A 26,304-nucleotide genomic window follows, 5' to 3' on the forward strand; every position below is an offset into this window, starting at 1 on the left:
TACAGGTGTTTTCTGATGGAATTCACTACGCATTTAGCAAAAACAAAGAGGTAACATAAAGATGATGAGATACTCTCTGTATGTTTTTCATTTTGTGTCTAATTTATCTGAAAAAGACAAGGAAAAAATCTGGGCAAGGTGTGAGGAATTAGAATTATCAAGTTGATTAGGTGGCAAAAACTATTTGTCTTACAAATTGGTTCTTATCATACCTCTTATAGCATGCATAAAGACAAGGAGCATCTCTTACAGTTTATGGCAGGAGAGCCTCCAAGTCCTCAGTAGTTTTATTGCACCAATCATGATGTTAATTTTTAAAAGTAAATTGTAAAATTATTTAGGCTGCAAAATCCACTTACAGTTCCTTGCATGCTAGTTCTGATTTTAACTTTTAATATTTCAATTCCCCATATACAGCTCTAATTAAAATTGATGGATGCAATGAATGCCTTCCTTTCACTTCCATAAACAAAGCCACATATGCATATCTGGTGCGAGTGCATCGGACTCTATGAACTGTGTAATTTGTTGTTTCATTACAAATATTTTATCAACTTAATGATTTATTTCAAGAAGACTCTCTTCTGAGGGATCCAAAGGTTGAGCTAAAATAAGAAACTTTTAAAAGGTGTTATATGTCAATTTTATAGCCAAATTAACTAGACAGTGTTCCTTTCAAAATAAACGTCTTGGCTCCTGTGATGGATGCAGCAGACTAAAAGGCTTCCCTACCACTTGATTTCATCAAGGTAAAGCAAGCTACCTGTCTGAAGTACAACCCATTCACACTTAATATACCAAATCTGTGAGTAATTGTTGAACACAAAGAATGCAGTTAATCTTGTTTTTAATAATGCTAAAGAATCTCTGCTCTCTATAAACTTGAAAGCTATTTGTCAATTTTCTGCCATTGTTCAAGTTTTGTCCACAGATCATCCACAAACTCAGGGACATGGTGACGTTGTGGTCTGCCTGCAGTTTTGTCAGCCAGCTAAAAATAACTGCCCTTTCTTCATCTTGCTCAACTACAGCTACTCATATGTTTCCCATGAGGCAGTAAAATGGACAAAGCACATATGAGTAGTTTAATTTTTGTTATACATACACAATATAAAGGCTCAGCTTTAATTTAAATTTTAAAGTTGGATGTCGAAAGCACACATTTTACATTTAATCTAAAAGAAGACAGTCCAGTAGTCCCTGAAGCAGCATTTCATTTGGCTAAAAATAACAACACAGGAAATTCTATTCTTTGTGAGGTAATAATTTGTTCTTCATGTAGCATCACAGTTTTCTATGCTAGATCCAGTTTTTCCATTCGCTGGAAGAGAGTTTACTAAACATGACCCTGAACCACAACTTTTGGATCTGGATCAGAATTTCCCAAAACTGCAGGGTATTTGGATCCAGGATTTTGGTTCAGTTTATAACAGAAACAGGGACCAAGTGCAACAATGGGATTCTGATAAAGAGTGGTAGGAGACTCTTAGATTAAGAATATGGATTGATACGTCAGTCTGAAAGGGAAGAAATTCTTTGCAGATCACCATCTCCCATTTCATACACACCCACACCTCAGATTGCAGCCAGATTAGTTAAAATCCAGACAAATCCTGTTTCATAAAGGATATTGATTTCATTATCTCTTTGGTGCAGAAGGTCTCTCAACTTCTTTAGCTCCTCTTTCTTCTCTGGGGTATTAGTATCCTCATCTCCAGTGATGTCTGGTGAGAGCAGACTTCTGTCAGGAATGTTTGTACGATTTATCAGTTGCTATGAAATAAAATAGAAATAGTTCTGGGCCCTTGTCACTCTTTCTTCATCCCATTCATTTCCCCCTATGCCTGTGTGACTGTTTACCTATGCTAGCTGATTTGAGAGCCTCTTCAGGATTTCTGAAAAGCAAAATCCCACCACTGGTGGACTGCAAAGCAATAAATACTGAGTCAGCTATGAGATATCTCCTAATTTCCACTGATCAGTTTTCCTCAGTAAAAATATCTAAGCCCTACACATCTCTCTCTGGTAGAGAACTCCCACTGTAGTAAGGAAAAAGCAGCATCAACTGGATACTAATTCCTCCTCATCTAGAAATCAAATTCAGGGACAATGTTTTACACTTTACTGTATTAGAAAAATTGAGGAAGCCTTTATAGCAGAGCATAAACAAAAACAAAAATATGCCCCAGGTTCAATTGCTTCCCTTGCTACTCCTCACCCCATATATATCTTGTATACATAATATCCCAGCATAGCATATAACCAACACAGTTGATGCAGCTGGTTCAGTGACACAAACCCTCTTTTCTGACTTCTCCCTAGTCTAATGTAAAGCTCCTTATTAGCTGCATATATACCTGGATATACTCTCTATCCATTTACAGATTACTTCAGCACAGCAATTCCTGTAAATTTCAGTCCTCTCTATCACTCCCTCCACCTCTAATACCTTTTGGTCATTCCTTTTATCTCCTTCAGATTCTTGCTGTATATTTTCCGGTTATTATTCAAATCCATTCCAGTTCTTCAAGCATTTCTCAGACCTGCTGAGGCCCTGTATACACTCCCTTCTTCTCCATAGCTTCATGGTTGCTTTTCAGTTCTCTCTCCCCTGTGTCCTCTAATATTTCCTGTTCATTCTTAGGGCTCTCTGCACTTCCTTGTATGTGTACAGAATATACCTTTATGTAATTGAAACAGTACTTGATCTTGCGCATATCAGCTCCAACATCCAGCGTGCTCTCAGGATCAGGATCTTCCAGAAAAGTTTTAATTATCTCATTAAGCCTGAAAGGACATAATAGGCAAAAATAACAAATATAATCTTTGAGGGAACATAAAAAATCTCATAAGAACAGGCAACATTGACTCAAGCTAGGAATGTGTTTCAGAGTTGCCCAGATTACTGCTTTTCCCGGTAGACTCTTGGTTTGGGGTCCATTCTATTAGTCTACTTGAAAACAAAAGCAATCAACTTCTTTTTCTGGTGCTAGACTCTGGGCTTAACATGGGAGGGATCACAAATGATTCAGATAATGATTTATGTATGCTAATAAATAGTTCTGGGACTAAAATGTTTAAAAGTAATCTTCTGTTTTCCTGATTTCTCTCATAATTTAAATTATCCATAAGCAGTTTCCCCATGCTTTCTCACAAGACATAATTCTAAGACTAGTGCTTTGGATGCTTTGTGCCTGTATTTTTGCTAGCAAGTACATGAAACTTAATAGTTTAGATTGCATTTATAAAATTCTCAGCCCCCACCATCATGTAGGGCAACGTCATTTTTTGGATCTCAGCTTCTCTATATACCCCAAAGACCCATTATTCCTCTTCCTATTACTGAAATGTATTAAACATTTTATTCATTTATTGATAGGGGGCTGAGCCTGCAGTCTTTAGGCAAGAAAAATACCCATTGAAGTCAGTGTGTATGTTGCCTACATTAGGACTGCAGGACTAGGCCCATTAAAAAAATCATCTGAGATACAGAAACACGCCATTGCTCTTTTAGAGACAAATTATGAGCTATGGCAGGAAAACCAGCATATGGACCATGAAACTCTGTGAGTTACAATTCTTGGAATTTCTATAATAACCATGCATCAGCAGATGAGCTTTACACATACCCCTCCCCCCCACCCACACATACTCCTATAGATCAGGCAATGCCCGAGACCCATATTTCTGTGCGTGTCCCAAGGTAGACATGATTTTTGTGTGGAATCTTCAGAAGACTGAAGAGCACGAGGATCTCAGCATGGACACCCGGTGATTCTGCCTGGACTACTGACCTAGAATCTCTCTCTCCATACAGGAGCACAGCTTTAGAGCAGCCATGATTTCCTACTGGTGGCTGATCGAGAGCCCCCTCTGAGTAAAGGGGGTTCACAACACATGCAGGAACAGATTCAGCATTAGCTTCAGCAGTAAATGCCTGAATGTTTGCAGGGTGTGGGGCGGGCGTGGGAATTGAGGAAGATACCATAGACAGTTACTGTCACCTAGGTCCACCTCTTCCTGACTCCTCAATAGTAGCAAAGCCTCAACCCTGTGGAGTGGGAGCAGTAGGGTTTTTATGGGGTCTGCAGAAAGAGGGCAACATGCTCTAAAGCCACTGCTCCCAAAACACTTCTGTAAGCCTGGTCAGTTTCAGCTAGGTTTTTCTTTCCTGTTTCCATTAGGAGAATATATGGGCAGAATATTTAGTGTATATCATTCATTATATACACGGTCACTGACACCAAATGCTTGGCAAATGGACCACTACAAATTCAAGAAGAGTTCTCTTGTTAGCTTAATTCTCAACCTGAATCAAATTACCAATAACCAACAGAGCCTCAAAAACTGCAGGAAAGAGCTACTTTCTCTTCTAAATTCATGTATGTCTGAAATTTTTCTAATTCCTCTGCTCATCCATAAAATTAAGCAACCACGTTAATGGAATTAGAGTTTGTGCCCTGAAAAAGAACAGTTTATTGCTAACAAATACATGCTGAGACACAGTAAGGCACACTCTTAGATCCCATTAAACCAAAATGTTGGGATGATCCTGAAAGTTCACAGAACACCCACTGAAGTCAGGGTGAATTGTATGTGCAAAAAGCTTAAAGGATTGGGCCATTTAAAAAGTCTATTTAAATTAGTTAGAAAAAAAGTGTCCCTGGAATTACAGGTATTTGTTTCTCAAGATGAAGCAGAGCAGAGAAGAGATTATTGGGTAATAAAGACCAGAATATCAGTTTTTATTATTGCTACATTTATCAGTCTCGTTGAATAAGCATCCAATCCCACAAGTGTGAACCTTACTGGTAATTTCAGCAGATAGGCCAAGGAATAAATGGGCATGGGAACTATCCCCTCACACCTACAAGTGGCCTCTGTGTGTCATGACTGGGAAATGTGGAGAAGTCTGTACTGCCACTGCCAGTGCTATAGCTAGTCTATGGATAAACAGAGGCATTCAGCATCTAGCACTAAGTCTGGCACTATACTGAGCATTACATTAACCACATTTAATAAGAGAAAAATTCTAAAACTATTTTCCCCTAATTTTAAGCACTAGGGTCAGATCCTCAATGTGAGGTCATTTAACACTACTACAACATGGCAGTAACCTTGAACTGTAAACAAAAGAATAGGCATTTCAGCTATATCCTGACTGCCTCAGTTGGCAGAGACTTAGGTTATGGGAATCAATCCAAAAACATTTGTCAGCTAGAAGCTTGCAACAAGACTATCATCAAGTTAACATTGCAGGGAGTTACTAAGAATATTTTAGGAGAAAAGAGAACAGTAAGGTAAGAGAGAAGAGAGAGCATGAATTTGTCCCAAGAGACTGTTGGCTGTCTAATTTAGTTTCCTATTTACAAATTAGGTGAGTAGTAAATATGAATGTGAGCTGGTATTTTCTCCCTCCTTCATTACCTGTCACCCACTTGAGATTTCCAGCATTTTGAAAACCGCAACTGCCCAATTCATTTTTTGTGGCTTGAAGACCACACATTGACTAGAGCCAAAGTGGATTTTAGTGCCAGATGGACTGATTCAACTTTGCTGTAGCAGAACCTAGATTAGAAGTGGTTAACCAACTAAGCCTTTTTGCCACTTCTAAAGAACAGTACTTCTTCAGTGTGTTTTAATATAGACCTTTATGCCAAAGAGGAAGAATTTCCTGAACCAAAAATGAAAGGGAATTTTTGGCCAAGAGGGGAAAAGAATGGAAAAGGCCCTCAAAACTCACAAGTAAGCACAAGAACTAAAACAAACTTTCAGATTTATATTCTATTAAAGAAAAACAAAATCATGAATATTAATTTCTGTGCACACAGCACAGACACCTTTTAACAGGAGAGAATTAAAGGACCAATCTTCTTAGGTAAGCATATAGCCTGATGACAAAAAGGATTGAAATCGGAACATTCTGGGAGTTCTGCCAGTGGATTAAATTATTAAACAAAGGTAAAAATAAATTGATGATGCGATGCAGATACAGTCTGAGGCTTCTCTTCCTGCTGAACATATCTTAAGTCCACTGAGCTAAACTTTCAGAAGGATTTATCAATGAAGGGATCACAAAAATAATTTAAACATTCTAATACTAGTTATATAATGCCATGATTTAAGGCTTTACAGAGGAGACAACAAAGCTATTCCTTCCCCCCAAGGCGCTCACAGTTTAAATGAGAAAGATAACACAAATAATGACAACAGAGCACAGGACAACAGGAGGGAGGAGAAGAGACAAGAGTAAATAAGGAGAGAGAGTGGGATACTGACCTTAGACCAATAAACTTTTGTACAGTAAATTTCTTTAAAAAAAAAAGATATACATGTATGTGTTTAAATTGTCAGGTAAGAGCTGGAAGGTAACTCTTGTCAAGGTAATCCCCAAAAAGATGGGTCAGAAGCAGTGGATAAGTTATGGCACAACAGCTCCAGCTTTATTTAATAAACATTAAAAATGTAAATAAATGAATGAAGGGAATGAATATGGTTTTTGCAACAAAGAGTGGCGGTAGCTGCTCAATACAACCATGAGCCACCACTTGTCTGGCCACCCAGTCAAAGATACTCTCTTGCCCATCCTATATCTGGATATGTCTCTGTTGGAGCATCTCTCGGCCCCAGCTACACACTGAAGTCTACAATTCTAGGAGATATATACCCTCCCTATGGCCTAGCCCCAACAACTGAATAATTTTATCCTCCTCCAAAGAGAGTCTGTCTGCAAAGCTATGATGCAACATGGAACTTGTGAACATGATTCTGGCTTGACCCAAGCAGAAATGAAAATGCAACATTTAGTTAACATAACATACAAGTGACAGTTACATACCCATATGGTATCTCAATGCAAAACACCACTTACTCCCCTAGCACAGAGGTAGATGGGTGGGAGGGGAAACCTTGCTGCAGTAGGAGGAGAGCCGAAATTGCTTTTTGGTCCTGCAAAGCTCATTCTTGACAGGGGGCTGGTACTAGCTGTCCTCTGGTCATAAAGAAGGCTCCTTAGGGCTAGAAGAGTGGTCAAAGGCAGACAGCAAGGAAGGATGGTCCAGTGGCTAGTGTGCTAGCCTGAGAATTAGCTACAGACTTTGTGTGACCTTGAGCAAGTCACTTAATTGCTGTGCCGCAGTTGCCCAGGGCTAAAATGGGCATAATAGCACTGTACTAGTTCACAGGGTTGTGAAGGATAACTACTTTAAAAGATTTGGAGGCCCTCAGATGTTATGGTAATGGAGGCCCTATGAGTATGACAGACAGATAGATAAAATGGCCCAGCCCAACACAAAGTTGGGCCATGGTGCGTCAGGAGGGAAAGGATCCCCTAGCATCCAAGCAGGAAAACCCCCAGCAAATCCAGCCTAGCTGGCCACTGCCACATAAGGTAGGTGACTGAGCTGAATTAGCACAGAAAGCAAAAGGAAAGACACCCCTGTCCCTTTTTTCAGGGCAAAGTTGATCTCAGTCAGTTAATTATAGTTAACAAAACATCAGAATATAACAGAGAACAAAGTTTCTAGCTCAGGGTTTCTAATTCAGCCCCGGGCTCAGAGACCAGCCTTCTCCCAGGCAGTCTCTGTCCTCTTGTTCCTGGAGCAGCTAACTTTTACAGCCCCTCTGCGGAGCACCTGGGTTAGCCTAATTTTTATTAACTTCTTATTTGCTCAGGTCAGGGTAGTGTCTGCAAGCTGCCCCAGACAACAGAAAGTGTCAGAATAAGGATTAGTGGTGAAAAGCTAGACAAAGGAAGAGAGCTTTGAGAATATATGTGAAGGCGGAGTGAGGTTGCTTGGCATGCAACACATTTTAAATAAAAAGTACATTTTGCGATTGAGCTGTTCTGTTTCACAATGTCTGATCCACTGCTATGTCCCCTCCAACAGCTCCTTTAGTCTTTGTGTAATCTCTGTGCAATCTCTCTCCTGGTCAATTTATCAATACTCCAGGGAAAAGGCTGTGCTTTTAAACATATGACATAAAACAGATCAAATCAGGCAAAAGGTACTGTCAGAACATTATTTTTTCAGGAATAACATTGTTGCTGACTTCTTCTGCACAGGAGTCATCCAGAATGAGATTTTTCTTCTATACTTGACTTGTATTTATCAAGATACCATCGAGGAGTACAGGACTTTAATGTTTCCTATCTTTGTAAGAGACTGATTTGGCAGAAACTCCTGCTTTTTTCCGTATTTTCTTTCTTTCTTTCTTTCTTTCTTTCTTTCTTTCTTTCTTTAAAATGAGCCAATCACAAATTTCTGGGCACTTTTCCATCAATGATAAAAAAAAAATGTACCAAATCAGTTGATTTGGATTAACTAAAATTAAAGAGAATCAACCCCCAAAGACTAATACAATAATAGCAACAATAATAAGTTCTTACTCTGATCCCCATTCAGGCAAAAGCCTGAGGTCAGAGATAGGCTCTCTACTACTGTACCCTGAAAGCCAAGGAATTGACGAATTCTCATATTAACAGGGGAAGTCAATTCCAGAGTGGAGAGTCCTTCACTGAAAATGCATTGCCCATAGCCTGCCTGGTGTTCAAATTTAGGATGCTCAAGTATATCAGCTGCTCTCAACTCCCATGGCAAAGCAAGGATAAGGAAAGACACTCTCAGGTAACTGTGACTCAACTTATATAAGGGCTTGTCTACACAGCAAATGGAATGAAAAAACCTAGATTAGTTGTACTTCCCACCCTTAGTTATTTCGATGAAAGTTGGTGTGTCAACACTCTTATTTCAGAATCAAAGTGCCCTATTCCAACATTTGTCAGTAAAAAATGTGACCACGCTATATCAAAACAGGACACTTAGAACACTCATATTCTGAAATAAGTGTCCTATTTTTATATAATTTGGTCATCTTTTTTACTGATAAGTTTTGTTGGAATGGGGCAGTCTTATTCTGAAATAAGAGTGTCCACCCAGATTTGCACTGAAATAACTAAAAGCATGACTTACAATTGACTTAGTTATTTATCATGTAAGATCCTTTTCTCTGGTCTGCACAAACACAGTCTTGCCTTGCTGATATCCACTGAGAATGCTGCTACTAAGATAATATTCCTAGCCTGTCGCTTTGACCATGTCGGCACTCTCTGCATCCCTTCACTGGCTCCCCTTTCTCTATTGTATCAAATGTAAGCTACTGGTTTTCACTTTCAAGGCCTTTCATGGCCTATCCTCCCGCTACCTATTAATTCTCATTCAGTACTAAAAGGTCAACTCCTGCCTGTGATTGACCCATGATGCCAGTCTCTATTGTCCACTTATTAAATTTTCAAACACACACCTATGTGCTTTCTCCCATGCTGCCCCTCACACCTGGGAGAAGCTTCCTGTAAATATCAGCAAATCCTACTCAATATCCTCCTTCAAAACACTTCTTAGGACTCTCCTTTGCCATGAGGCCTATAAAAAACTTGACAATGGCTAGGCTACTGGTGTGCTGAGACAGCTACCTGTCCTGCTGACCAATACTGTCATTTTCTCCCTTGTACTTCCCCATCTCTTTGTCTGTATCTCTCAGTTGTCTCTTGTATTATACCCATATTGTAAGCTCTTTGGGGCTCTTTCTACACCCTCCAGGATAAAAATGGACCTGGTCCATGACTGGAGCTTCTAGGCCTTATGATAATACAAATAATATTATTATTTCAGTTCCAGTCTTTGTGTACATAAGCTCTTAAGTTTTAAAGGTCAATATCAACACACACTGAATTGCACCTGGAAACGAATAGGGAGCTAGTGCAATCTTTAAAGCTTATGTAACAGATTCCCTGTAATTAATACAATAAGCAAGTAGGCTGCCACATTCTTCATTAGCTGTAGCTTCTAAGTGGTCTTCAGGGGTAGCCATGCAGACACATTATAGTGAAGCCACCTGTAAATTCAGAAGTGTCCCTTATGTATTTTTTCCCCATTTGTTGTTGAGTAAAGGGATCGTCAACTATTAAAACTCGATCAGTTACCGCTAACCTAGTAGCTGCGGCCAGCTCCAAAAGGAGATTTTCAAATCACGGCAGTCTTCCCTTCAGGACTGTTGGGTTCTGGCCTAACTGCAGCAGGCCTGGCTCACACTGTTGGAAGCTAGAGTGTGCTGAAGTCAGTTGCCAGAACTCTGCTGCCTCAGGAAGAATAGTTTTCCCCAATAGAAGCTCCCTGGAGGAGGAAGAAAAAAATAGTAGCACACAATGGCCTTTTTTCATTATGAAAAACAGCAGTAAACAAGAAAGAGTTTCTCTCGCTTAATGATCATCCAAGAAAAATGAACAAACAGAAAACTCAAGTTAGTAAGAATTCCACCCCCTCTCCCACCTCCAAATCATCACTTTCTAAACACTCAGCAGCGATTAAGCTTAGGGCCAATTTATAAAATTCATTTAAAGTTGGTCCAGTTACAAGACAGCATACATGAAGTGAAACATAGGAAACATAGGCATGAAGTGTTTAAGACAGCGAAAAACAACAGCAGCAGCAACAACAAAAAGTAGGTTATACTTTACTGAGACAACAGCTTATCTTTAAGGTGAACTGCAAAACAAAAAATAAACAAAATAATCCTCCTGCCTGGTGTATAAAGAGGCTCTGGATTGGTTTTTATATCTGGTTCTTGTTTTTTCCAGTTTAGTATCAAGAATATCCGGTCCTAGCTTTTCACTTTGGCCTTTTTTATAAATTTCTCACTGTTGCCAAACTGTATTTCCACTGGTATTAGTAACATTGTGTAGATGACTAATTTAGCATTGTGTCAAGCATTAAGCAGTTTTAGGGATGTGTACACTGCAAATGAAGGTGTGATTGTAGCACAGGTAGATATATCTGCACTAGTGTTAATCTAACAATAGTGGTGTTAAAATTGTAGTGTAGGCCAGGCAAGTTGCAGTTCTAACATGAGTTAGCTGGTGGAGGTAAATCCTAGGATAGACCCCTACCAGCTAATATTTGTTAAAATACAGATTGGTCTGTCTACAGTAGGGTTTTAGCAGGTGCTACCCAACACGATTCCCAGTGTACACACAGCCAGAGGGTGGAGAGGATGCTGAATCGTAGCCTTGGGAGAGCTGCAGCTCTCATGTGAGAGGATCACTGAAGTCTTTCAAAAATATTGCAAAAGGCCTTGTCCTCACACCAAAACAAATCATAAATAAAAAGAGAAAGAAGACTGGATCTGATATTCTGAAAGTACAAATAAAGCAGAAAGTTTTGGATTTATTTTGGATTTTTTTGTGTGAAGAAAAAACAACAAAACATGTTATGAGACTGTCTTTATAGATCATAAAGGAGCAACACAGGTGCACAGTCTTTTTTTCCTCTTCTTTTCAGTTTGGTTTCAAAGGACTTGAATTGTTTCTCATGATAACTAAAGTGATAGCACTAAAGTGAAAGTTTTGACAGAAACAGAAAGTCCTTTCTAATTACTTCATCTTTTCCCCCTTGTCCTGTTTTTCTTTTGCCTTTTTCCCATCTTATGCCATTCCTAAATCCCATATTTTTTTACAAGTATTAAGACATAGTAACTCTTTGGTCTTTTATTACCCTCTTCTTTATAATGCTCTTATGTTGTAAATGCAGACATTTCTAACCACCCAGCAGTTACAGACAGATTTACAATACCAACTTTACCTCTGTTCTACCACCGTCCATGCTCTCATGAGTTCTTCCTTAATTAAGCCTGCCTATCAACACCTTAGTCATACCACACACAAAACCACAAAAGCTGCCTATCCATATTACCTCAGATGGGAGGCAGATTCTATGACAGTCCAACTGAAAGACGATCAGCTGATATCTGCTATACTGCAGTGTTTACCTCTTTAAACAATATTCAATATGCATTTCCAGTTTTGAACCAGTAAGGCATGTTTTCATGAACCAGGGTGCAAATGACACAGCTGAAATACATCAGAGAAAGCACCATCAGCCAGTTTTTACATACTTTGTTTTTAAAGTTTAGAGCTTTCAATAATATGTAGCATGCAGGGTCTCAAAACACAAGGGCAAGAATTCAAGACTTTTAGGGATTTTGGAAGCCCTCATTTTGCCCTTGCCTTGTGTGCGATGATTCATTTATGGGAGCTCTTGCTTTTTAACCACAGACCACTGGTACCGTATATCACATATAAAAGTGGAGTTCAGTTAAAGAACAATGAATTCACAATTTAGTGTCAGCTGTGGACTCCATGACATGTGAACCTGAAATCCAAGACTATAAAAAATTGCTGTAAACAAAAGAAGCTACTGAAACATTTTTGAGGTCATTAAATAGGTTATCTTCACAAAATCTGCTAAGAGGAGAAGGCAGACATTCAGTTTGTTCACTATAGCCTTTGCAGTAGGGTCTCTGGCCTGCTATTGTTAACTCATACTATGCCCTTCTAGTCCACTGTGGCAGAGAATTCTTTCTAAAAAATGTTTTAAGGAACCAAGAATTCAAGTCTGACCATGTAATTTAGTTTGTGATTGAACTAAACACTAGGGATCTAAACACATTCACTAAACACTAGGGATCTATTTATCCATTGGTACATGACAGATTGAAACGTAACTGCCATCATAGCTAATAGAAGCTATCCACGTAAGTTCTCTATGCATCAATAGGAGAATAAAACCCCCAGGGTCTCTAACCAGCTAATTAACGGATGTTCTTATGAAAGACTAGTGAGAAAATGGAAAATACTTCCAGGCATTGTTGCTAACGTTACGACAAAAGAGATAAAGTGTATAGTATACATCTCAGCTTATGCTGCAAAGAGCTGCAAAATGCCACTATCTATACCAAAAGATCCCTTTATGACTAAGCTGCAGAACACAAGGCACTCATGCAATGCAGTCTGTTCTTAATATTAAACAACACAAAGTAGATTAATAAGCTATGAGCCCGATTCAACCCCATTTTAGTCCGTGTGAGTCTTTCCATTGACTTTACTGGGAGCTGGATCAGGCCCTATGTATAAGAGTTATATTGTTATTCATAACCTTTAGTGGGCTCTGGTTTCAAATGAAATGTCTCAGCATGTTTTTTGCAAAAGATATTTTTTACCTTGTAGTCTAAAAGCATTTAGGCCTCATCTACCCTTGACTATTTTGGGGAGGGAGTCTTCCACCTTTGAACTAGCGTGAAGCTCTAGCGTAAACGGCAGCAGTTCTGTGTCATCCAGATTTGTTCTGAGCAGAGTTAGACCACACGGTGGTAAAATTACCAATGTGCTGTATACACCGGTATTCTCACCTTGCTACCGCCACTGGAGCTGCAACAGTGGTGAAGCAGCCGAAGTAGGGACTTTTGCACTGGAAGAGAGGGGGTAAAATGGGGCCCAGCTGGGGACACCTCACCCCTGCTGCCAGGACCTTCTGACCCAGAACTGTGCAGGGAAAACTGCCCCATTCTGGGGGCACTAGGATCCAGACAGTGCCTTCCCTTCCCCCACTAATGTGGTCTTGGGGGAAAACTGAAAAAAGCAGCCAGCCAGAAACTCCAGCGGAGAGGAACAGAACCAGCCAAGGCAGAGATCTTTGGACATTCCAGTCAAAAGCATAGACCGTTCTGACTGTCTCTACTCTGTGCTGATTTGTTGTTTGCACCAACCCTCCCCTCTCTCCTCCAACCCCCTCAGAATCTCTTCATCACAGCTTCACAGTGTTAGGATATAGATATTCAGGCCTGTCTGTAAAGGCCCATACTCTAAGAATTTAGGTGTATTCTTATCACTTGGCTAGTTCTAGAGGTATAAAAGAAAGAATCAAAATCACTGTCTGCCAGTGTAAGGTCCTTCTCTTACTGTGACAGTCTGAGGCCCTGTTCTTAGGCTAAGGCCTTTGGCTAAGCAGCAGAGGCAGCCATAAGCTGGGAAGCAAACGGTCACATCTTTACATTCCAAACTAGTCACGTTGAAAGAAGGTGCTATTGGGCTGTTAGGAATACACTCCTGACCTGATAATGCCTATCACATCCAGAGAAAGGGAAGTGCCTAGAAGATGTAAAAGGAAACTTAGTTTGATAGCATCCTATCTGGCAAGAACTCACATCAATAGCTGGGATGTGAAATCCTCACTTCTGTATTGTTTTGTCATTATAGTTCCCACTTTGCTATTGTTTGTCTGTATAATCTCTGTCTGGTTCTGTGATTGTTTCTGTCTGCTGTATAATTAATTTTGCTGGGTGTAAACTAATTAAGGTGGTGGGATATAATTGGTTACATAATCATGTTACAATATGTTAGGATTGGTTAGTTAAATTTCAGGAAAATGATTGCTTAAGGTATAGCTAAGCAGAACTCAAGTTTTACTATATAGTCTGCAGTCAATCAGGAAGTGAGTGGGTGTGTATGTGTGAAGGGCAGAAATGGGAACAGGGAATGGGGGTGAGGAAATTGGAATCATGTTTGGCTAAAGGGGGAAATGGGAACAGGGAATGGGGGTAAGGATATTGGAATCATGTTTTGCTAAAGGGGGAAATAGGAACAGGGAATGGGGGTAAGAAAATTGGAATCATGTTTGGCTAAGGGCAGGAATGGGAACAGGGACACAGGTGTAAGGCTCTGTGGTGTCAGAGCTGGGAAGGGGGACACTAAGGAAGGAAACTGGAATCATGCTTGCTGGAAGTTCACCCCAATAAACATCTAATTGTTTGCACCTTTGGACTTCGGGTATTGTTGCTCTCTGTTCATGCAAGAAGGACCAGGGAAGGAAGAGGGTGAAGGAATAAGCCCCCTAACACAAAGCATACTTACCCCTCTTACCCTCTCCTCCCCTGACCTGTTCCCTTCACCCCCCTGCCCTTCCATTCTCTTTCCATTTAGCTGATCCTCTCCTAAATTCCATCGAAAACCAAGCAAATAAATAAATCATAGAACATGACGTTTTCCACCATCACATTGTTCACTCTGCTTGTGTGTTCTGTCCCTCCCACCACCATGTGTCTGTCTTGTCAATGTAGACAACATTGTCTCATTGCTTCCTTGTACTTTCCTATCCATCTGGATGCATTTGTTGTCTCTTCTGTTGTACTCAGTTTATAAGCTCTTCGAGGCAGAGGCTGTTTTTTTGTTCTGCGTTTTGTAGAGTGCATAGCTCAATCAAGTCCTGGTCTATGATTGGGGTGCCTAGGTACTACGGTCATACTAATACTAATAAGCAATAATAATAATAATAAATTTCCTAAAAGAGGCTAATGTAAAAATAGCTTCCTGATCCAAATATTGCTTGGCTTACTGAGGCAAGTAGATGATTCCTTTTTAGGTAAGCAGGATTTGGCCCTTACTGTAATAGAAAACTATAGATGCTAATTACCGCATATACTGACACATGCTTTTTTTAGCCACCTTAGATAATTGTATTATGTCCTGAGTACTCAAATGCTTCAATAAAAATATAAAATATAATTAATAAAAGCTGTAGACCCCATTCTAGTATCAGTTTTTATGTTTTCACATAAATAGTTTGCTCTGACATGGAAAAAAGCAAACAAACCCAGCATTGGTAAACTATATATCATAAATTGTTGCTGAGGTCCAATTTCTTGTAAAGTGAAAATGAGTGATACGTGAGCTTGTTAATTATCATGTTTTATTCAATTACTGCATTACGCTAGCACAGCCACTGGTAGATTTAAAAAGAGTAATGTGAGTGAAATCCTGGCTTCATTGAAGTCAATGGCAAAACTCCAGTTGCTTTAATGGCGTCAGGATTTCACCCTTCCATGTTTAAGTGTTGGTCCTGCTTTGTGCAGGGGATTGGACTAGAGGACTTCCTGAGGTCTCTTCCAACCCTAATATACTATGATTATCAGGTAGACGGATACACAACACAAAGTCTTGCTACAATACAATGTTAACACATTAGAAAGAAATATTCAAGCTTTGTTAAAGGTCTTGTGACTTTATATTCTTTAAAAGGTAGACTATTTAGTAGTATAAATAGAAGTCTAGGCATACTTAATCCTGTCTTAGCAAGAGATTGGACTGGGTGGCCTCTTGAACTCCCTTCCAATCCTACATTTCTATGATTCTGTATTAAGGCTATGTCTACACTACACAGCCTATGCTGGCACAGCCCTCTAATGTAGACGCAGCCTATATGGACAGAAGGAGTTTTTCCTTTGGTGTAGGAACACACTACATCAGTACCCCGAATTATGTTAACTACGTCAATAGAAGCGTTCTTCAATTGACATAGCTGCATCCTTACTGGGGGTTCTATCAGCACAGCGATACCCATCAGGTGTGTGGTTTTTCACACTACTGACCACCACAGATATGCTGATATAACTTTTAAGTGTAGATGAAGCCGAGGGCACCTGATTTTTCCAGCCAGAGTTCTTGGTTTAAAAAGCCAAATCCTGCTTGCTTTACTCCTGAGAGCGGTCCTGCTGAAGTCAATGAGACTTCTTGCATGACTAAGGCAAACTGGATTTAGCCCTCATTTTGGCCTAGGTCATTTGGTGATCCATGTCTAGAAGGAGAACTTTTCTTTTCTTTTTTAATAACATAGTTACTAACTATGTAAAGTCACAAACAACTCCTCTGTTAAACATAATGCCAGATTCTGAGATGTGCTGTACACCTCTCAGGATCAGGCTTCAGTGTTGTAGCCTGTTAGACAGCAAGAAGACAGATTTGATCCTTCTGTTTTTCTACTCTGTTCTAAGTAGATCTTTCAACTATCTAACTGGATACCTGCAAGGAAAAGCTGAAATTGTCACTGAGGCAATGGGTAAGCTCAGGTCATGAACAAGAGAAATCTGCTGAAAACTGATAAAATATACAAATAATCTCCCTTCTTCCCTGCCCCATGCTATATGTGGAAGTTCTGAGGGGACTTCTCTTTTTTGTTTTTCTCCTTTGCATTTTTTCTTGTATTTTAATCCTAGTGTGAAAAAGTTCTGTTCTTGTCTCTGGGGGTCCCGCATTTCCTGGTGGATTTCGTTAGCCTCAGAGGCTCACTGTGACCCTCCACGTACTCCTTCTCTCTCTAGAGGCAAGGGTCACAGCCTACTGAGCCATTTTCATCATAAGCCAGCAAGGGAGGCGAGGAGAAGCTATCCTCCCTTGCAAAGTCTCTGGGCAAAGGAGGGGGGGAGCCTGGGCCCGCCCTCTATTCCGGGATCCCTAAGCCCAGGGACCCTAATAGTATCAGCTATGGTACCTGATTTTTTAGAAATAGGACACGTACAATTCCCTGGGCTACTTCCCCACAGCAGCCCCCACTTCCTCAAGATCCACTTCACCCTTACCTCAGGGCCTCCTTCCTTGTGTCTGATATGGTGCGTACTGCTCAGTCTCTCCAACAGCGCAACTTCCTCCTATAGCTCCTGACATGCTCACCCACCTGACTAACTGGGAGGCTTTAAACAAGTTTCAGCCAGCCCCTGATTGGCTTCAGGTGTCCCAATCAACCTAGCTGTCCTCCCTGCCTTCTGGAAAGATCTTAATTGCCCCCAGGTGTCTTAATTGACCTGGAGCAGCTGCCATTTGCTTATTCTGGTAATAGGGATTTGTTTAGCCCGTGGCTAACATATCTATCTCCCACTACTCTACTATAGCCATCTGGCCTTGCCCCGTCACACTAGATTATAATGAGTCACAAGACGGTAGTGGTGGAGAGATGATGGGATCTCATTCAATATATCTAGTGGATAATACACCAGACTGGAAGTCAAGAGACATGGGTTCTATCCTCAGCTCCAACACTGACCCACTGTATGACCTTGGGCAAGACACGTCACCTGTCTGTGGCTCAGTTTCTCTATCTGTAAATTAGAAATAATTATGCTTTCTTTTGTAACACGTTTTGAGATCTTTGAATGAAAAGCCTTATGTAAGCATTAAATATTATTATTACTACTATATATCAGTTTATTAATGTGAACCACCTACCTGGCAGCTAGACCTGGTTTTCTAGAGAACACATAAAATCCTCAAGTCGCAAACAGAAGCTCCAATATTTTTAAGCTAGCAATGTTACAAACTTTGGGCCTAATCCTTTGAAGTGCTGAGCCCCTTCAACTTCCAGTGAAGCCAACTGGAGTTGAAGATGCTCAGTCCTTTCAGGTTCAGGCCAATTGCTATTATCTTAATTTTTAAGTAAAGCAACAAATGCCTCCAGATTTTCCAAATTGAAATAATGTTTGATTATTTTCATATTCAAAGGTTGTGTTGCTGTTCCCAAAGAAATCATAGAATCATAGAATCATAGAATATCAGGGTTGGAAGGGACCCCAGAAGGTCATCTAGTCCAACCCCCTGCTCAAAGCAGGACCAAGTCCCAGTTAAATCATCCCAGCCAGGGCTTTGTCAAGCCTGACCTTAAAAACCTGTAAGGAAGGAGATTCTACCACCTCCCTAGGTAACGCATTCCAGTGTTTCACCACCCTCTTAGTGAAAAAGTTTTTCCTAATATCCAATCTAAACCTCCCCCATTGCAACTTGAGACCATTACTCCTCGTTCTGTCATCTGCTACCATTGAGAACAGTCTAGAGCCATCCTCTTTGGAACCCCCTTTCAGGTAGTTGAAAGCAGCTATCAAATCCCCCCTCATTCTTCTCTTCTGCAGACTAAACAATCCCAGCTCCCTCAGCCTCTCCTCATAAGTCATGTGCTCTAGACCCCTAATCATTTTTGTTGCCCTTCGCTGGACTCTTTCCAATTTATCCACATCCTTCTTGTAGTGTGGGGCCCAAAACTGGACACAGTACTCCAGATGAGGCCTCACCAGTGTCGAATAGAGGGGAACGATCACGTCCCTCGATCTGCTCGCTATGCCCCTACTTATACATCCCAAAATGCCATTGGCCTTCTTGGCAACAAGGGCACACTGCTGACTCATATCCAGCTTCTCGTCCACTGTCACCCCTAGGTCCTTTTCCGCAGAACTGCTGCCTAGCCATTCGGTCCCTAGTCTGTAGCGGTGCATTGGGTTCTTCCGTCCTAAGTGCAGGACCCTGCACTTATCCTTATTGAACCTCATCAGATTTCTTTTGGCCCAATCCTCCAATTTGTCTAGGTCCTTCTGTATCCTATCCCTCCCCTCCAGCGTATCTACCACTCCTCCCAGTTTAGTATCATCCGCAAATTTGCTGAGAGTGCAATCCACACCATCCTCCAGATCATTTATGAAGATATTGAACAAAACCGGCCCCAGGACCGACCCCTGGGGCACTCCACTTGACACCGGCTGCCAACTAGACATGGAGCCATTGATCACTACCCGTTGAGCCCGACAATCTAGCCAGCTTTCTACCCACCTTATAGTGCATTCATCCAGCCCATACTTCCTTAACTTGCTGACAAGAATGCTGTGGGAGACCGTGTCAAAAGCTTTGCTAAAGTCAAGAAACAATACATCCACTGCTTTCCCTTCATCCACAGAACCAGTAATCTCATCATAAAAGGCGATTAGATTAGTCAGGCATGACCTTCCCTTGGTGAATCCATGCTGACTGTTCCTGATCACTTTCCTCTCCTCTAAGTGCTTCAGGATTGATTCTTTGAGGACCTGCTCCATGATTTTTCCAGGGACTGAGGTGAGGCTGACTGGCCTGTAGTTCCCAGGATCCTCCTTCTTCCCTTTTTTAAAGATGGGCACTACATTAGCCTTTTTCCAGTCATCCGGGACTTCCCCCGTTCGCCACGAGTTTTCAAAGATAATGGCCAAGGGCTCTGCAATCACAGCCGCCAATTCCTTCAGCACCATTTTGTGATGCCCAGCGCAGCAGTCTGGGAGCTGACCTTGTTAGTGAAAACAGAGGCAAAAAAAGCATTGAGTACATTAGCTTTTTCCACATCCTCTGTCACTAGGTTGCCTCCCTCATTCAGTAAGGGGCCCACACTTTCCTTGGCTTTCTTCTTGTTGCCAACATACCTGAAGAAACCCTTCTTGTTACTCTTGACATCTCTTGCTAGCTGCAGCTCCAGGTGCGATTTGGCCCTCCTGATATCTTTCCTACATGCCCGAGCAATATTTTTATACTCTTCCCTGGTCATATGTCCAACCTTCCACTTCTTGTAAGCTTCTTTTTTATGTTTAAGATCCGCTAGGATTTCACCATTAAGCCAAGCTGGTCGCCTGCCATATATTTAATCCATATGAGGAGAGACTAAAACGACTGGGACAGTTCACCTTGGAAAAGAGAAGAGTACGGGTGATATGACAGAGGTCTAAAAAATCAGAAATGGTGTGGAGAAAGTGAATAAGGAAGTAAGTGTTATTTACCACTTCACATAACACAAGAACCATGGGTCACCCAATTAAATTAATAGGTAGCAGGTTTAAAACAAACAAAAGGAAGTACTACTTAACACAATGCATAGACAGCCTGTGGATCTCATTGCCAGGGGATGTTGTGAAGGCCAAAAGTATAACTGGGTTCAAAAAAGAATTAAACAGGTTCATGGAGGATAGGTCCATCAATGGTTATTAGTCAAGATGGTCAGGGATACAACCTCATGTGCTGGGTATCCTAAGCCTCTAACTGCTAGAAACTAGGAGTCGATAACTGCCCTGTTCTGTTTATTCCCTCTGAAACAGCTGGCATTGGTCACTGTTGGAAGACAGGCTACTGAGGTAGATGGACCATTGGTCTGACCCAGAATTGCCATATTTCTATTCTTATGTACTGGCCATTTTAAATGTAGGTGCTCAGATACCACAGTGAAGGGCTGCAGTATGAAACTAATATAGATTAATCTGTCCATCAAACTGATGCAGCTTTGAAGGATAATTTTGTGGAAGTACAGAGCTCCTGCACACCTAGAGCTATGTCACCAGCCTGTTATGCACTCAGTTACTGTCAGGGGAAAATATGGTAAAGATTTTTTTGCACATTGTTATTCTGACCTTTCATAGTTGTCTTGATATGAGACAAGGTAATTATACCCTTTGTCCCCACCACCTCGCAGTTGATATGGACTCTATATAAGCCAATATGAGCACTTGATCTCCATTACCCTTTTTGTGAATGAAAATACTATTTGCATTGTTTGTATACCAGCTTAAGCCTTGTGTGACTGTTAAAGCTCCATGTTTTATCACACAGTGCAATACTGTTAGTACTGTGCTAGCATAAAGATGTCAAAATGTTGAATTGGGAAAATAAAAGCCAGAAGGGACTAATGACAAGTCCAGCACTTGAAAAAGATGAACAATAATTGATTAAGTTAAAAATAAAAAGGTCTTGCAACAGTGTGTGTACCTGAAAGAAGTAAGTTAAAGTTATTAATAGACTGAAGTGCTAGGCCAGCATTTCCAGTCCTGGGTGTAGAGAGTTCCAACTGGCATGGATTCTGGAAGCGTGGGTGCTATGGAACACAAACGTTTTGATTTGAAATCCTGATTTTCTGGGCATAAAACTTAGGTTGCTAGTGAGCTCATTCGGAGAAAGAAATTATACCGACATCATTCAAACAAAAAGGCCTCTCCCTTTTATTTCAGGCATGCTACTTACAGAAAAAAGGAGAAGGATTCCATTTAAATGTAACTTTTTTTAAATTTAAAATTATATTACAGAAACCTGTGAGTATACAATTACCTTCTAGTGGGTGTACTCATGATGCTATTTTATACATGTTTTTTCAAGTGTGCAAAGGGTTCCAATAATTTTTTCTAAACAAGGAACTAATTCTTTAGCTCCAAGGAACATTTAAGGATCGGCCCATTATAGTTAAGGAAGCGGATTGTGAGATTCAAAGGAAGCAACTCCTATTTTGAGAGCATTTTATGAACTCCATTCTGAACCAGGCAATCTAGCAGAAGATAATATTGTATATTTAAATAAACTAAATGAGAGCAGCAGAACTCTCACATGTTTAACCAAGTATAAAAATAATACAACCCTAAATATAAAGAAATAAGATAAATGCTACCTACACAAGATAGAATTTAAGCTTACAATTCCAGAGGCAGTTGTAGCTTTATTCTCAAGACCTGTGCTGTGTATTAATGCACTATACACTAGAAGAGTCAAACTCATTTGTTTTTCATTTTGTTTTGAATGTTGTGAAAAACAATGTGACAATGTAGCATTATGTGGCCTCCCTCAGAGATATTTTTTCCTTTCCACTAATTAAAAAAACAACTGGAAGATCCTCCCTCTATTTGAATAAAAAAAGTAAATGAAAGAACCAGCTACAGAAACATTTTCACATACTGGGCCAAACATTACTCATTTTACTCAGGTGAATAGTCCATTGACTTCAGTTGGGCCTACTGGCAGAAAGTAATGAATCAAGTAATTTGAAATGTAATAGTTATACAGTATAGCTAATTATATTTTCAGAACACTCGAATATTAACTAATTAATTCCTACAGCAAACCTAGAAGACAACAGTCAGAAGTATCACTATGCCCATTTTACTGATTAGTCTTGAAAAGAGGGGAGAAGTAAAGAGGTAGAGAAGTAGTATCACCACTTTCCATGTGCACCCCGTTAATGAGAAAGAGAGAGAATACAATCTTTCTGATTATTTGGATGCTTATTTAATTTTTGTTAGTGCTAAGATACATGGTCATGGACACATTATAAATTTGATTAGATTAGAAAATATTCCTGGCTCTGAGCACCATGGCTTCTCCACAGGCCCTAGCTACATTTTTGTATCCCTACTCTACTGAAAAGAGCCTAACTGAAATAAACAATTATACAAAGATAGCAAATGAAGTACTTGCTTAGTGCTTGAAAGATTTTAGCTCAGGTATTTTGTACTTGAATGTTTCTTTTGGGTATCTGTAAGCACCAAACTAATAATAAATTGATTACACCACATAGTACAGAATGCCTTTAAAAGTCTAATTTTATTTTGGTCTTCCCAAAATTTAGGCGAAGAAACGCATGAAACTGCTAAAATATGAAGGTCTAAATATGTTCAGGACAAATTTGTTATTCAATTCTCTAGTTAAATACCTGCTCCTGATTTATAATATACTACATAAACCTTAAGGAAAGACCACAGAAAGACTTCTATTAAAGTTTAAGAATTTTGAAGTAAAAGAACTACAAATACTCTGAATATTTCAAAATATATAGTTTAGATACAGATCATTAAAGGTCAATGGAAGATATGTTAACACAGTAGAAATTTGCAAATAGATCCGCACTCCACAGTAGATGTTAGTTATAATTTCCTTTGATAGGATAAGTAGCCACATCTAACAAGAAATGCTAGTCTGGCAGAGATTCCTAATGTTTTAGGCCAAACAGACTGCCTCTATTCTAAAAGAATTATTCATTGTGCCTCTGAGAGCCATTATTGTAAGGTGACTCCTAATTACGGGCAACTCTGCATGCTGTATCAGCCTATATACAGGTTTCAGAGTAGCAGCCGTGTTAGTCTGTATTCGCAAAAAGAAAAGGAGTACTTGTGGCACCTTAGAGACTAACCAATTTATTTGAGCATAAGCTTTCGTGAGCTACAGCTCACTTCATCGGATGCATTCAGTGGAAAGTACAGTGAGGAGATTTATATACTCACAGAACATGAAAAAATGGGTGTTTATCATGCACACTGTAAGGAGAGTGATCACTTAAGATGAGCTATTACCAGCAGGAGAGTGGGGCGGGGGGAGAAAACCCTTTGTAGTGATAATCAAGGTGGGCCATTTCCAGCAGTTAACAAGAACGTCTGAGGAACAGTGGGGGGAGAGGGGGGCGGGAATAAACAAGGGGAAATAGTTTTACTTTGTGTAATGACTCAACCACTCTCAGTCTCTATTCAAGCCTAAGTTAATTGTATCCAATTTGAAAATTAATTCCAATTCAGCAGTCTCTCGTTGGAGTCTGTTTCTGAAGTCTTTTTGTTGAAGAATTGCCACTTTTAGATTAGAAATAGAGTGACCAGAGAGATTGAAGTGTTCTCCGACTGGTTTATGAATGTTATAATTCTTGACATCTGATTTGTGTCCATTTATTCTTTTACGTATAGACTGTTCAGTTTGACCAATGTACATGGCAGAGGGGCATTGCTGGCACATGATGGCATATATCACATTGGTAGATGTGCAGGTGAATGAGCCTCTGATCGTGTGGCTGATGTGATTAGGCCCTATGATGGTGTCCCCTGAATAGATATGTGGACACAGTTGGCAACGGGCTTTGTTGCAAGGATAGGTTCCTGGGTTAGTGGTTCTGTTGTGTGGTGTGTGGTTTCTGGTGAGTATTTGCTTCCGGTTGGGGGGCTGTCTGTAGGCAAGGACTGGCCTGTCTCCCAAGATTTGTGAAAGCGATGGGTCGTCCTTCAGGATAGGTTGTAGATCCTTGATGATGCGTTGAAGAGGTTTTAGTTGGGGGCTGAAGGTGACGGCTAGTGGCATTCTGTTATCTTCTTTGTTGGGCCTGTCCTGTAGTAGGTGACTTCTGGGTACTCTTCTGGCTCTGTCAATCTGTTTCTTCACTTCAGCAGGTGGGTATTATAGTTTTAAGAATGCTTGATAGAGATCTTGTAGGTGTTTGTCTCTGTCTGAGGGGTTGGAGCAAATGCGGTTGTATCGTAGAGCTTGGCTGTAGACAATGGATCGTGTGGTGTGGTCTGGGTGAAAGCTGGAGGCATGTAGGTAGGAATAGCCGTCAGTAGGTTTCCGGTATAGGGTGGTGTTTATGTGACCATCGCTTATTAGCACCGTAGTGTCCAGGAAGTGGATCTCTTGTGTGGACTGGTCCAGGCTGAGGTTGATGGTGGGATGGAAATTGTTGAAATCATGGTGGAGTTCCTCAAGGGCTTCTTTTCCATGGGTCCAGATGATGAAGATGTCATCAATATAGCGCAAGTAGAGTAGGGGCGTTAGGGGACGAGAGCTGAGGAAGTGTTGTTCTAAGTCAGCCATAAAAATGATGGCATATTGTGGGGCCAGCATCTCTTCTCCTCTACTGTATGTCATAACTATCTTCCCCATTCCTAACCTATTAAGTAATCCTATTTAGATTAAAATGTAGGAGAACCTGATGCAAATTTATAACAAGAGGTTTCATAGTCACACACTCAATAGCAGATCATCATGCTGCCACCCCCATACAGGACTGTCCGCTTATATTTGTTCCCTAGTTTACGGTTGTTCCTGCAAACTTTCTCTCATGTGAGCAGTCCTTCTCATGTGGACAGTCTCAATAAATGGGATTAATCCTGTGAGTAGGGGTTTGCAGTATTGGGCAGATAGACACTAAATGAGGGCTGTACTCTTAAATGCCACTTCTTGGTGTTCATGTACCTGCAGATATAGTTACACTCATGACTGGCTATGCAAATATATATTCTGCAAATACAGTTCAGTTGCATCTTTTTCACAATATATGTTTTTAAAGAATTTTATTTCCTACAGTATAATATACTAAATAGTCTCCAATTATTTACACTTATTATTTTATCAGAACAAACAGAAGAAATGTGGAGAAGTTCAAACAAATACAGAAAGTCATTTTCACTAAAGCACAAGCTTTATAAACTTTCATTTGGCTGTTTAGTTCACTTCCAGATGTTTTGCTACAGAGTGTATGTGGAAAAACACACAAACTAAACAAATAACTAGATCCTGACATTAGAATCTTTTCCCACTTTAATCATCCAAACTTGGGTTTATCATCATTATAAACTGAATGGAATGTTGAGATTCAAGCAATTTGACTTGCTTGTGTACAGGGAATCAATTCTCTAGCAATGCCTTCTACATACCCTTTGAAACTACATTAACCATTAAAAAACCCTCTATATGTCTATTTTTGTTTGCCATTTTTGGTGTGTAATAGCAGTAATGACCTTGGAACAAGGCAATTCTTTGGGGTTAATGTCTTGCTGGGGTTAATGGCCAGAGGCATTCCTTGTTGATTATTAACCTCCAGGAAATGTCTTGTATCTCAGTCATTGGGACTTAAGTTTGGCTCTCTATCTTAATTACAAAGCTCTTAGTTCCATCAAAGAATAATTTTTAAAAAGGCAAATATCCACATTGCACAACTCTGAGCTAATTGTAACTAAAAGACCAAGTTAAGAGAATGTAGAATTTTATGGTCTATACTCCAAAAAATGGAATTGTCTGAATACAAGTAAGGTCCTGCTAAGAGTTTTGCTTTATGCCACTCAGTGTTCATTAATGGCAGACAATCAACTCCCTACTTTGCTCTGAAAGGATTAGAATGAGAAATTCCGTGCCACTCCTTTCAGAGGCAGCCATGTTACCTTTTCTGAGAAGTCAGAACGGAGTGCTTTTGTATACCTTATAGCAGTGGTTCCCAAACTTGTTCCGCCGCTTGTGCAGGGAAAGCCCCTGGCAGGCCGGGCCGGTTTGTTTACCCGCCACATCCGCAGGTT

The 26,304-nt window shown here is 40.2% G+C and overlaps 1 protein-coding gene across 1 annotated transcript in view; it reads right to left on the reverse strand.

Moving 5' to 3' along the window:
- Positions 1-26,304, reverse strand: part of KIF6 (kinesin family member 6) — a 279,607-nt gene that overhangs the window by 138,425 nt on the left and 114,878 nt on the right. Inside the window, exons 11-12 of the mRNA XM_043543510.1 lie at positions 2,682-2,787; positions 1,632-1,773 (exon numbers count right to left, since the gene is read on the reverse strand). Coding sequence (XP_043399445.1) covers positions 1,632-1,773; positions 2,682-2,787 — 248 coding nt within the window. The remainder of the gene's footprint in view (positions 1-1,631; positions 1,774-2,681; positions 2,788-26,304) is intronic.

Source organism: Chelonia mydas, chromosome 3 (assembly GCF_015237465.2).
Source record: "Chelonia mydas isolate rCheMyd1 chromosome 3, rCheMyd1.pri.v2, whole genome shotgun sequence".
Classification (NCBI taxonomy): domain Eukaryota; kingdom Metazoa; phylum Chordata; order Testudines; family Cheloniidae; genus Chelonia; species Chelonia mydas.